At 37.8% G+C, this 13,371-nt stretch overlaps 1 protein-coding gene across 1 annotated transcript; it reads right to left on the reverse strand.

Annotated features, from left to right (window-relative positions):
- Positions 1–66: 66 nt before the first annotated feature.
- LOC119582884 lies at positions 67–13,238 on the reverse strand. The gene is made up of 8 exons (XM_037931388.1): positions 13,081–13,238; positions 10,798–10,998; positions 10,155–10,376; positions 7,539–7,654; positions 6,501–6,725; positions 5,700–5,853; positions 1,976–3,740; positions 67–1,690 (listed from the first exon to the last, which is right to left on the reverse strand). Exons 5-8 carry the CDS (start codon positions 6,708–6,710, stop codon positions 838–840), a joined length of 2,982 nt encoding a protein of 993 aa, XP_037787316.1. The 5' UTR covers positions 6,711–6,725; positions 7,539–7,654; positions 10,155–10,376; positions 10,798–10,998; positions 13,081–13,238; the 3' UTR covers positions 67–837.
- Between the last annotated feature and the right edge of the window lie 133 nt (positions 13,239–13,371).

A 13,371-nucleotide genomic window follows, 5' to 3' on the forward strand; every position in this document is an offset into this window, starting at 1 on the left:
GTGTGTGGTTAGGGCAAACTTTATGTACAAGTATTTGTAACAATTCACTGAGTATTTTGGTCTCTCTTTCTCCATGTCCCTCTTAACTCACTCTTAAAATAGGTAGTAAATAAATAAAAAATATTTTTAAGATATGGAAAAAAAAAAAAATGGTACCCCTATAAAATTTTCTTCGGATAATATTAGTCAGGTTCCTTTCATGAAAGTCTACAATTAATCGGAAATGTCAACATCATCCCTGAATGTTTGGAATTTACATTCTTTTAGATTCACTCTCTTGGTATTCCTCATGGATTGAAAACACAGTGAAATAGAAAAGGTGTGAATGAGAGAGAATAATTCCTCACATGAGGAAGGCAAGTAAATTTACATATCAATATTATATCTACGAGAATTGGCATTAATGAAACTGAAATAGTAAGATTTGCTAAATGTCTGATCAGTTCAATCCATTTTCTCAGGTATTCCATACCTGAGAAAACTAATAAAAAGATTGGAAATAAAGAAATTTATTCATATTTCAAAAGAGAAAATACTTTTGTCCTGAGTCTCGCTTCTTATCAGACACCCTAGCATTTCTTAAATGATTTCCTAGTATTTACAATACTGTATGCTTCTTTAACCTTTAATTAACATACAAGATGTAATACAGGAACCTCCTCACTCATCTGCTGGAAAATTAATACCCTAAAAATAGATTAAAAGGTTTATTATATATTTACCTATATCTCTTTAAACTTCTCCATAAAGAAAATAAAATCAGCATATTAACAAAACAAATAAAAATATGCACTCTAATACATATCTACTTCCACAGTGCTCTAAAAATAGCACTTCTTAATCACAAAAGGAATTTTCCGACGACGATCGCTTCTCTGACTTCTCCATTTTCTTCATCATGCTCTCAGCCCAGTCCAGCCCAAACTTCTTCAGAACCTCAGTCATATCTGGCATCGAATAAACAGAATCAGATGACCCCTTGCGTGACAGACTATGGGCCCCCTGTGACTGTCCTGATGTCTCAGTTTCTGTTAAATCATCTGCCTTTTTAATGGAAGTTTGGTCCTCTCTTTGATTGTTGGATTCATTTAGGGGGGTTAAAAATGCTGATGTTGATGTCAAGGTGTTTTCTGGGCCGAGGGGGGTAAAGACCGAACTACTAGTTGTGTGGTCAAAGGTACTGAGGTTCTCCTGCTCAGGCTCCTCAGAGAAACTTGACTGCCTCTCATTCCGGTTGGAAGGGGGAAGCATTGCAGAACCACTGTTAATAAACCTCTTGGCATTCATCCCTTCAGCATCGTAGGAATGTGGATTCGGTGCTGAAAGTTGGAATGGGCTTTGGGACCCATGTTCACCAACTCTAGACCTCTGCATTGACTTAGAATCTAGTTGACTATTCCTGCTGCCCTCACTTTCTTGCCCAGAAAGACTTGCGTAACTTTTTTGCCTTGGCTGCAGGTCATAGGGTGAGGCTGTATATTCTAAGTGAGAGGAGTCTGACCTTGCTGGCACTCTTGTCTCTAGAACATGTCTCTGCATGAGGCTTTCCCCCACTCGATGATCCTCTGGTGATGACTCGTACTCTCTTGATGGAGTTTGGTAGCTCACTGACTTGCTTTTGTTCACATAATCTGACATAAATGAACTATCCTCATAGATTATACTCAAGTCTTTCTTTAGCTGAGTTTCTCTGAAAACAGTGGGAAATATGATATATGAATCTGCTACAGGACAGGGTAGAATTAAAGCCAAATCATGATAAATATTACATTTCCTTGTTGACTTTAAATAATGAAAGCCCAAATTCAAGGCAACATGAGTCCTCGGTATTATAGATATAATCCCAATATCACACTAAAAAGAAGACAAGTACCTGCAAAGCAGTTATATTAAATCTTAAAATTATAGGAAAATAAATATCATGTCACACACAAACCACTTTAAAATGTGTTATTAAACATTGGAGTCTACTCACCTAAATGTTACTTTTCTCGAATATTTTTGGCTGCTGCAATGAGAAGTTTCGGCAGCTGTAGTCTCTGGGTCACTTGACTGTGGCATCCTACTTTCTGCTTTTTGACTCACATACAGCTCACTCCCAACTTTAACCACAGTGCTCTGGGCCTTCAGGATGTCTTGCTTCAGTTTCTGTAATGTGCTGAGCTTCTCTAGGATCTCCAGTTCCTTCTCATAATTTCTTGACTGAGTTCCGTAGGCATTTCCATCATCTAATTTCACTGAATCTGTGCTCTGTTCTTCACAGGGAGAATCTGTGCCAATATGCTGGGATGTTTTCTTGTGAGTGTTCCGGACCAAACCACCAGTATTATACTTTTCCTCCCCTGTGGAATTTGAGCGGTCTATGAATTCTGGAGAAAATCCTCTTTGGTCTGAGTTGCCATCCAGCATATCAATTTTTGAATGCCTTGGATCAGTATAATGCTTATAATCCATGTTTGTAAGGTGATCTGCTGAAATTCTTTTTATTTTTGAATCACCACTGATTTGCGAAGTGGGGAAGCTGGGCATGTTGTGGTATCGCTGAGGCTCATAGCTAGCCTTTGAACAGTGGCTGGAGTAAGTGGTCGGACTATGGTCTCGTGTGTCTCTCTTATCAATGGAGGAACAGCTGCTCAGTCTCACAGGGATTTCATCAATGTCTTCATAGCTGCTGGTGCTTGAATACCGAGGCAAAGAGGGAGAGCGATGTTTCAAGGACAGGTAGGATGAACTTAGGGTGGAATCGTCACCAGTTTTCTCCATGGCTTTAAGGAATGCAGACATGCAGCTGATTGTCAACCCTGATCCTTCAACAGTAGAGGCTGATATCTGAAGCAAGTCATCGCCTTTCATCTTCAAGAGCTCATTTATGTAGTGCTGAATAATCTCCTTCTTCTTTAGCTCAAACTTCTGCTTCTTCTTCAAGGGTCTCTGCCCACTACCTTCTCCCTTCAGTTTTTCAGTGTACATACTAGTTGGTGTGCTGAAGTTGCTCGTCCTCTGATGTGACTTAACAGGTAGTTTATCTAGGAGGGAGGCTATTTTCTGTCTGTGTTCTGTAATTCTTCTCAGATTTTCAACTGTGTCTTCATGACTATATCCTTTTGATGGGAGATGTGAAGGAGGACTCAAGTACTCTGTGCTTGCTTCATCTCCAATGCTTGAAGATTTTTCCTGGTACTTGCCTGGTAAATTACTTATCACAGGCATTGTGGGTCTGTCTGTTTCAAAACTACTGTCATCACTGATTCTTATTTTCACCTCAATATCTCCTGAACTAGATTCTAGAGCTGAACTTGGCTCATAAGATGTCTGATATGTATCTTCTATGGACCTCCTTCCCATTCCACCACTGGGATAATACAGTGGAATGGAACTTGGTAACGTCTCTGCACTCGGCAAACCTTGCCTTTCTGTGGCTGTCCGACCATAGGGACACCTCTCCTGACCTAGGTTTGCCTCATCTTCATCTCCTTCAGTTGAACCATTCCTTAATTGCTGACACTGAGTTTCAGTTCTCCCTTTCCCAGAAATTACTCTGGGATCTCCAGCATCTTCATCAGATTCACCTTCATCTTCATCTGGTTCATACTGCTCTCCTGCAGGGAGCTCCTCTGGTGAGCTCACAACAGTTGTCTCTAAAAGCTGTCGTCTTTGCTCCCTGATCTTTTCAAGGATTTCTTGTAAGTCCTGTAGTTTACTGTCATAGCTGAGATCCTGTTTGGAGGACTCTACAACCTCTGCCAAGGATAAGGATAGATGTTAAAGATTACTACATAGTTGAATGATTTAAAAAATACTGTAAATAAAGTATCTATATCAGACTAAACATCTGTGTACATAGCAAGTATTATTTGTTTTATAGCTATTATCAACACATTTCAGTACTCTACCCATAAATTACACTACATCTTTCAGAGAGAGAGAGAGAGAGAGAGAGAGAGAGAGAGAGAGAGAGAGAGAGAGGGAGGAGGGAGGGGGGGGGAGGGGGGGAGGGAGGGAGGGAGGGAGAGAGAGAGAGAGAGAGAGAGAGAGAGAGAGAGAGAGAGAGAGAGAGAGAGAGAGAGAGAGAGAGAGAGAGAGAGAGAGAGAGAGAGAGAGAGAGAGAGAGAGAAAATGCAGGAAAATATCTAGGAATTCAAACCTTAAAGATTAATATACAAAAGCTGAAGCAAGCATGCAAAAAAAATCTAAATATTGTACTGGTATATTCTTGATAAATCATTTTACACACACACAATATATCTTCATGCAATATATAGAAGAAACACAGGATCCTCATGCAATGAAACAAAATGTAATTTTAAATATTCTTTATCTTTTGGAACCTTTACTTCATAAAAAAAAGCCCTCAGACCTGGTTAGACAAAACTATGAATTACAATATGTATATATGTATATATGTGTGTGTGTGTGTGTGTGTGTGTGTGTGTGTGTGTGTGTGTGTGTGTGTGTGTGTGTGTGTGTGTGTGTGTGTGTGTGTGTGTGTGTGTGTGTGTGTGTGTGTATATATATATATATACATATATACATATATACATATATACATATATACATATATACATATATATATATACATATATATATATACATATATATATACATATATATATACATATATATATACATATATATATACATATATATATATATATATATATATATATATATATATATGTATACATTTACACACACTAATATATATATACATATAATAAAAACAAAACTCACCCATGAGCTCTTCACTTACTATAATTCTGCTTTCTGTAGCTCCAAGTAGCTCATATATAGAAGAAACACAAGATCCATAATGGTACTGGTTACATTTGAATTCCCCAAAAGGAATATACTCCTCATCAACCTCTATAAGAAAACCCACTAACACCATAACTACATGTACGCACACTACTAAATTTCTTGAGTCTCACAGACGAGTTCCTTGGTGGCGTTCTGTACTGTCTATAATCACTTAATCTGATTACTGTGCCGTGATTGATTTACGGATAATTGGAGAGTATGACTGAATTAGGACTAAGTGACCTTTATTTGTTCTTTAAAAGAACAAACAACCAAGAATTAAAATCAAAGCAAAACACAGAATAAATAAATATACTATCCATCTCTCTTACATGTCTATGTGTAGGTGCATGTGCATACAAGTGCACATGTGTAGATGCACACTCATATGTGTGTGCACATCTGAATATGTGTGTAGCTGTGTGCACATATGTAAATGTCTGCCAATGCTTATTTTGTTCATTTGTGTAGTATGACAGCGCAAAGGCATATTCATAAACATGTTTGGGTATCAGTGGAATGTTCAGCATATCACTCTAATTCCTAAACTAACAGAAAATATTAGGTTCTACTAGAACTATGAGAAAGTGAAAGAAAAGCAAAGAACAAAAGAATACAAAGAAAATAAATTAATAAAGAGAATAAAGAGAAGCATGAACAAAATAAAAATAAAAATTGTGATGTTAATACAGTCATTTTTTATCAGGCAAAAGATGTTATTTCAACAGATCACATTAAAACATCTAGCAAAATATGGGTCGTCGAAGGCAATTTCAACAATCCTGAACAACAAAGAATTTTGAACTTCATCCTCTCGTGAAAAAGAAAGACCAATTTAAAGAAAAAGAAACACTTTAGGAACAAATCCTAAGTTGGACAGAGATGCGTCTTTTGTGACTTACCAACCAAATCTGAAGACTCAACTAATTTCTGGGCTACCATTTTGCTCTCTGTCGCTTGCCTGGCCTCGTCTCTCAGCATCTTCTCTACAACTCTTTCCATATGTTGCTCTAGAGATGTCAATCCTCCTAATCTAGACCTTTCCACTTCATATATCTTCAGAAAAGAAAAAGAAATAATTACTTGTTAATTAAGTTGTTGTTTTTTGCTTTGTTTTTAATAGTAGATACATTAGTATGGGGTGTAAGAGAAGACAAACATAAGAAAAAACACAGAGAGAAAAAAAATGCTGAGAAAAAGCAAAATCAGACACAAACCAAAGACTAATGTAATGAAAGTAGAGTCAATGTGGAATGCCAGGGAAAGAAATGAAGTCGCAGAATTCATCAGAAGTCAACACAAAACCATGATTTTCGAGGCAGCAAACACTGAGCCAATAGAGAATGCATACAAATGAAATGAAGAGAAAAGCTGATTTCATGAAAAACATTTGTATGTTAATTGTTAAAAATATAATTATGTGTAACTTTTATATATCAATGCTACAATTATTAAGAATGTCTTAATTACTTAAGAAAAAACGTAAATAGTACATCAAGTAAATCTAAGCAAATCACCGTCATACTTTCATATTTCTTTTCTTTTTGTCTTCCTGAACAGAAACACTTTAGGACACTCCTAATCTTAATTCAAAGCAGAACAACCATAACATTAACTTAGCTGAGAGAGAGAGAGAAAAAAAAATCTCAACCTGACATAGTAAGAGTAAACAATTCATTGACATCAACTTCCGAGTAACATACCGTCAGGTCAGCTCCCCGCATGTAGGAAGACAGCTGGTGGTCCTGCTGCGCTTGCTGAAGCTTCTCCATCAACTCAATGTACTTGCGGTTTAGGCGTTCTCTTGCTAGTGCCTCTTTCCCACGCTGCTCTCTCCTCTGGGCCTCTTCCTCAGCTTCTTGCAGCTCAGCTTCAGCTTTGGCTGCAAGATCTTCTGCCTCTTTCCTTGCCATTTCATGAGCACTGGGCTGTCAATGTATGAACAACATACAGTTAAAGCATGTGAAATTCAAATGATCAACTTATACCTGCTTAATAAGTGAAAATTAAAGTAGCATATTCATGACATTTGTCACTAAACCCTAAATTCTAAGGATGATTGATCATTAGTTGCTACAGATTTTAACACAGAACCCTAGGCGAGACAGTCATACACAAGTTGTCAATAACTGGTTAGTTGCTTTCCCACTTCAACTTTTTTTTCCCCTTTGTCTTCTTACTATTTACATATATAAGCATAATGTACGGCTTTATATGATAAATAAAAGCTTAATCCATTTATATATTATTCATTTACAGACAGAATCCTTCCATACCTTCTACCTATCTAATAAGCACATGAATGGACAGCAATACAAACATGAAGTATCAAGGTAACAGACAATTCTATCAAAAGCTTCTGCTTTGATGCTCTACTGGGTAGTATCTATTTGGCATATTGGAATGATATATGCATTTTCTGGTATAGAAAATTAAGCTGTTGAGATGTCACAAATCAAAATTTGCAATTATGAGGCCTGAAATATCTGGGCTCTAATTACAGTTCTTAGGGGTTAAACCCTAGATGCATGCATGCAGTTCTTATAAATGTACATACTAGTATTGCTGTTACTTGTTAAGTTCTAACACAAAAGTGAAGATATGACAAAAAATTCAAACATATTTGTCATATGTTATTTGCAGTATTAATATTGAGAAATACTTTATTTCATACAAAATAAACAATAATTCAATGAACCATAAAAATAACAAGACCCCATAATAAATCACTTTTAACTCACATGTGGTTGACTCTATTTCCTTTTCCACAACAGTATTCTTTGGCACATACGTAGTGGTGGTATATGTACCAGCCTCATACAGCTTTACCTTTGATACCTTCTCTTGTATGACGGGTCTAAAAATAACAGTGAACAGAATTACTAAAAGTAATTTTGTATTATGGTAGAACAAGTTTGAATATATCTATGACTATAGTATAAATCTACAAATGATTATTGGTTAATAGTTAAAAGATATAAATGTGCTAGACATCACAGGTCACATAGTACTAGTAAAGTATAGCAGTAAAAAAGGTTAGGAATGAGCTAATACTCGAGGTAAAGTTAGAGGTTGAACAATTACTAGAGAGTAGTTTGTTAGTGAAAGTGTAGAAGAGGGGTAGTTGATGAGGTGTACTATAAGGTAAAGGTTGTTAGAAGGGGAAGGAGTTAAGGGAGTGGGGCAAGGAGAAAAAGTTGTCTCAGTAAGAGAGGTGACAATAAGTGAGGAAAAGCAGAGGTATGGGTTACTGTAAAGCAAGGAAAGGATAGTAGGATGTGTGGGACTGAAACAGAAACATTGCATGAGGAGCATAGAGGTGGATCAGACTGTGATATGAGATAGGAATGTGTGAGACAAATGTGTCTAGTGCTTAAGCAGGCAAGAGCAGTTTCCCAGTGTCTATTTTTGTGGAATGGTATTGACCAAGGGGAGATGTTATATGTGAAAATCTGGATTGATGGGATGTGGACAAGGCAGCAGAGTGTGCTAGTGTATTTGCTTGTACAATGCTGGGGATACCCAGCCACAAGGAAAATGGGGGAGCAGATACAGGAGGAAGGTATAAATCAAAGCAGGTATTTATAGGTAGAAAAAGGTAAGGATCAAGAGGTGTGGAAAGGGTGAATGGGAGTGTTTCACTTGTAGTAACAACTACTCCATGCTGCTTGTTTCAACTGACTGCAGGAAACTTTGCCTACTCATTTTTAGAGGCACTATTGGGAAAGGAGGGTATTATCGGACTAAGGGGCCATTGGGGGAATCACAAAAAATCATTCCCACTTGGCTGGGCTAAACAGCATGCTCAAGAGGTTTGTAGAAGTGGGAATTTTCAGGGGTGAGGACAGGAGGAGGGAGGGGTGTGGAGTGAGATAGTACTGTGGGGATGAGGGTAATAAGGTTGAAGAGTTGTAGTAGGGGGAGGAGTTAGGAGGATATTGGGAGTGAAGAATGGGTGTCTTTTGAAGGTTAAGTTACAAGTGGGTAGATGACTCAACACAAGCTGACAGCATGCGTTGAGGAGGGGAGTGCAGTAGCAGTGGTAGGAGCCATGATCAAAAGGAGTCAGGAGTCAGTAAACCAGAGGAGTTAGATTCAAGGAGGCTAGTTGATAAAGGAGCACCCTCAGTCCCCCTTATAAGGGCCAAAATCTTCATTACTGGCCATGGTAAGCCTGAAATATGTGGGGAAGATAAAAGGTCCACTCCTCAGGGTCCCCATGAGGGGTTCATCCTTTCAACAAGGCTCTCACTCCTTAGAAACTGGACAGGGGAAGGGTTGGGGAAGATAAGAAAAGGGAAGGGGAAGAAGAAAAGACTATGCAAAATTAGTTGAGTCGAGGGCTGAGGCCCAAGGCAGGGGAGATCCCTAGCATTGGGCCTCAGTTTCCATCTCCTAAGTCCCCCCCTCCCCCCCCACATGACAAGAACAGGCAAGTGACTGGGGGGGTGGGGGGTTAAATCTAAAAAAAAAAAAAAGTAATTAAAATTATTCTGTTAAAATATGAGAATTTACAGGCACTATCACGTTATCAACCCCTTAGATCCAGATGATTCACTGCCATTACGTGTCCCAAAATATGGGCATTAGATTTATGGGAGTGGACACTGCCAGGTGTGAGCTTGTAGGCCAGGTGCAAATGAACACTCATGTGTAGTGACAAGACTCCATGCCTCCCTTTGAAGTGTTATTCTCTCTCTCTCTCTCTCTCTCTCTCTCTCTCTCTCTCTCTCTCTCTCTCTCTCTCTCTCTCTCTCTCTCTCTCTCTCTCTCTCTCTCTCTCTCTCTCTTCTTTTTTCTTTTCTTCCAACGTGTATGTTTGTCATTTGATTTGCTTTAACCAGATGGTAACAGACTATTTTCCTTGCACAGACTCCATATCATCTTTCTATGTAGTCTATAACTCATTGCAAGAATAATAACAGCAATATTTTGTCATTTGCATAACTTTCTAAATTTTTTCATAATATTCAATCTTCAGTAATACAACCTACACCACCAGCACGGTGGTCGGAAAAAGGATCCTAGGTATCCTTCCTGGAGCATTCTTCCAGTCATGGCTCATGGGCATTACACTCCACACTCATATATCACTGCAAATAATGCAAAAGCCCCCTCCTCAATGTCAAATGAGTTTAATCACCCTCCAAGAGCTTTGTGCACTCATGGCATCTTTTCCATCACCCTAGCTTTCAGTTGAAACATTCACGATGACAAGTTCACGTCACCCTGGCCCACAGCCAAATTTTCCCGTGACAGGATGTTCACATCACCCTCCCCTCAAGCCAAAGTTTTTCATGTCATGCCATCTGGATCTATGGGGTTAAATTTCTAAGCATATGTCTCATTAACTATACTTTTTCTTCCTAAAGGTCTCTGGAATGGGCAGCTGGGCCACACGCTGGGCACGCGCTTTTTCAAGCTGAAGAGCATCCTTGCCGTTGTTGGATGGGTCTATTTTTCTCCCGGTTACGATGCGCTTGCTCTTCAGCTTCTAATTTTGCTGCTTCACGACCTCTTCTGTTGGCCTTTATGTTGTTGTATTGGGCTCGGTCTGCTAACACCTTGCTGGGGTCAGGCTGAAAGGAACATTTGGCAAGACTGCTGATTCTTTTCTAGTGAATAGTGCATTTACATATGTACCACTGATCTTTAAATATTGTAAATAATCCTTTCAATAATCATATTTATAACATGTATGAGAGCAGATAAAGATCATTCTGCAGAAAAAACTCAAGTATCAAATATTTGTTGTATTATGAAAGTATATGAAAATTGGCAAGTATCAAATAATATAATATCATGTGCAAACTAAAATCCCAGACAAAAAGAAAAAGAAAAAAGAAAGAAAGAAAAAAATTATAATAATAAAAATCAACACAGAAGTAAAATTCTACCAAGAAAGTCAATAAACATTCAAACAATTACATTGCATTATATATAGTATATTTCAAATGGATATATATACAAAAAATTCTAAATTATATTTTGAAAGACAACCTCATTCTTTGCTCCTCTGTGTGCTTCTCCAAATGCTTGTAAACACATGAGATATTCTTCCTGCAACTTCTTTTCAGTTGCATTCTTATTGTCAAGATATTTTGCTAAGAGCTCCTGCTTGAGACCATCCTCTATCTGTACTTTCTCATGAACTACAGCTTTTCGAACTCGCTGTGCCTCTAATTTGGCCTGCTCTCGGACCTGTAAATAAATGTGGAAAATAATCTTATTCCCTGAAATTAGTTTCTGGAAAATATATATTTTTTTTTTTCTGTCTGATCTTACTAAAATGCACAGGGTGCATTATCATATATTACAAAGCCATCTTGATTTTATATGTTTAGATACTTATAAATATATCTTAATATATATTTTATTTATTGTTTTACATGATAAGAAAAAATGTCAGAGGAATCTTAACTCCATTCTCTTTCATACATTAGGGGTAACTGGATAATTTTTTTTCCAGTTTGCATTCTACTGACACTGATATTTGACAGTAATATATGGCAATTATTATAAACATTTCTTGGTGCATAAATTGAGCTCTTCAAATGCCTGCATCAAAATTTTGCCTTAGTGAAATATCATGTCTTTTGGTGGCTGGGGGAATCATTTTGCACAATACATATTCTGACAAGATATAGCTTGTAAACCTCCCTGGCTATTCATTATCAAATAAATAACAAATCCAAGTTCTACCTTGTCAGAGAACTAATTGTAGTTTAAGGATTCTTTTTAAAGTTTACATCCAGTCAGCAGTTTTACTGTACACTGAATATTTACTATGTCCCTCAAGTCTACATCCTGCAAACAGTTTTAGTCACCCTGATGGCAAATTTATCGTCATACTCAAACCTAACCTTATTTATCTGGTTTTGTATTTGCCCTAATCCAGTTGCTATGACAGTGTCATATCTCCTAGCAATCAGTGCAGCCATAAGATGTTCTTCAAAAAGCAAACAAACTTCCACTACATCTATTTAAGTAAGATAAAATTTGGATTGGTCCCTTACTTGATTGTAAATTGAGAAAGGTTTAAAGGTATAACTTTGCTAAAATACACTTGGGGGTTTGTTGGCCTTTCACCAGAACACTTCCTGATAAAGGTACAGAAGCCACAGTGATCACTTTCTATCACATCTTCTAAATTACCTCCAATATCATTAGCACTGATAGATTCTGCAGACTAAAAACTCAGGAATAGTCAGGAATAGTTTGGGTTTTAATCAACATCAATAGTAAACTCACGAGAGACTGTGCACGCAAAATCTGTACAACATATATATATTATTGCAAAATATTGAAAACAATTTCATATAGTTCCGTGTATAGTTATGAAAATACTGCATGCATATGTGAATACATGTGTGTGTGTGTGTGTGTGTGTGTGTGTGTGTGTGTGTGTGTGAATGTGTTTGTGTGAATGTGTTTGTGTGAATGAGTGTGAATGTGTTTGTGTGTGTGAATGTGTGTGTGTGAATGTGTGTGTGTGAATGTGTGTGTGTGTGAATGTGTGTGTGTGATGTGTGTGTGAATGTGTGCGTGAATGTGCGTGTGTGAATGTGTGTGAATGTGCGTGTGTGAATGTGCGTGTGTGAATGTGTGTGAATGTGGTGTGTGAATGTGCGTGTGTGAATGTGTGTGTGAATGTGTGTGTGTGAATGTGTGTGTGTGTGTGAATGTGTGTGTGTGAATGTGTGTGTGTGAATGTGTGTGTGTGTGAATGTGTGTGTGTGAATGTGTGTGTGTGTGTTAATGTGTGTGTGTGAATGTGTGAGTGTGAATGTGTGTGTGAATGGTGTGGAATTGTGTGTGAATGTGGTGTGTGAATGTGTGTGTGTGTGAATGTGTGTGTGTGAATGTGTGTGTGTGTGAATGTGTGTGTGAATGTGTGAGTGTGAATGTGTGTGTGTGAATGTGTGTGTGACTGTGTGTGAATGTGCGTGTGTGAATGTGCGTGTGTGAATGTGTGTGAATGTGTGTGTGAATGTGTGTGTGAATGTGTGTGTGAATGTGTGTGTGAATGTGTGTTTGTGTGTTAATGTGTGTGAATGTTGTGTGTAATGTGTGTGTGAATGGTGTGGTGAATGTGCGTTGTGAATGGGAATGTGTGTGGAATGTGCTTGTGTAATTGCGTGTGTAATGTGGGGTGTAGTGGACAGTCTATAAATCTTCTTGTGAATCAAAACCATAAATGCATTTATTCCCAACGAGTCCTGCGGTAAGAAAATTACAATAAGATATATACCTAATACACAATAAGGGGGGAAATCATATCACCTGCTGAAGACGAAATATCTGCCATTTCTTCTTCTCTTCCCGTAGGAGATTATCCAGTTCATTTGGGCTGAGACGCAGGTTTCTCTTTGGAAAATTACTCGTCATGTTTTCATCTTTTTGAAACGGTTTGTTTACATGTGACGTCATCGCGCGTCCCGATCCTTTGATTTAATTTCGGAGGTCTTTGTCAAGGTTGTTTGTAAATGCAAAAAGTCATTTAAATTTAGCTACTTTTAGCTTCAATGTGAAAATATGTTTTCCTAAAATGATATGAAGTATGTTATGGTTTTG

This window comes from Penaeus monodon, chromosome 16, assembly GCF_015228065.2.
Source record: "Penaeus monodon isolate SGIC_2016 chromosome 16, NSTDA_Pmon_1, whole genome shotgun sequence".
Classification (NCBI taxonomy): domain Eukaryota; kingdom Metazoa; phylum Arthropoda; class Malacostraca; order Decapoda; family Penaeidae; genus Penaeus; species Penaeus monodon.

Coding starts and splice junctions, on each gene's coding strand:
- LOC119582884 (XM_037931388.1), bottom strand. CDS start 6,710: ATGGCAAGGAAAGAGGCAGAAGATCTTGCAGCCAAAGCTGAAGCTGAG. Junction 5,854..6,500: donor TGCGGGGAGCTGACCTGACG/GTATGTTACTCG, acceptor TCTTTTCTGAAG/ATATATGAAGTGGAAAGGTC. Junction 1,691..1,975: donor TCGAGAAAAGTAACATTTAG/GTGAGTAGACTC, acceptor CACTGTTTTCAG/AGAAACTCAGCTAAAGAAAG.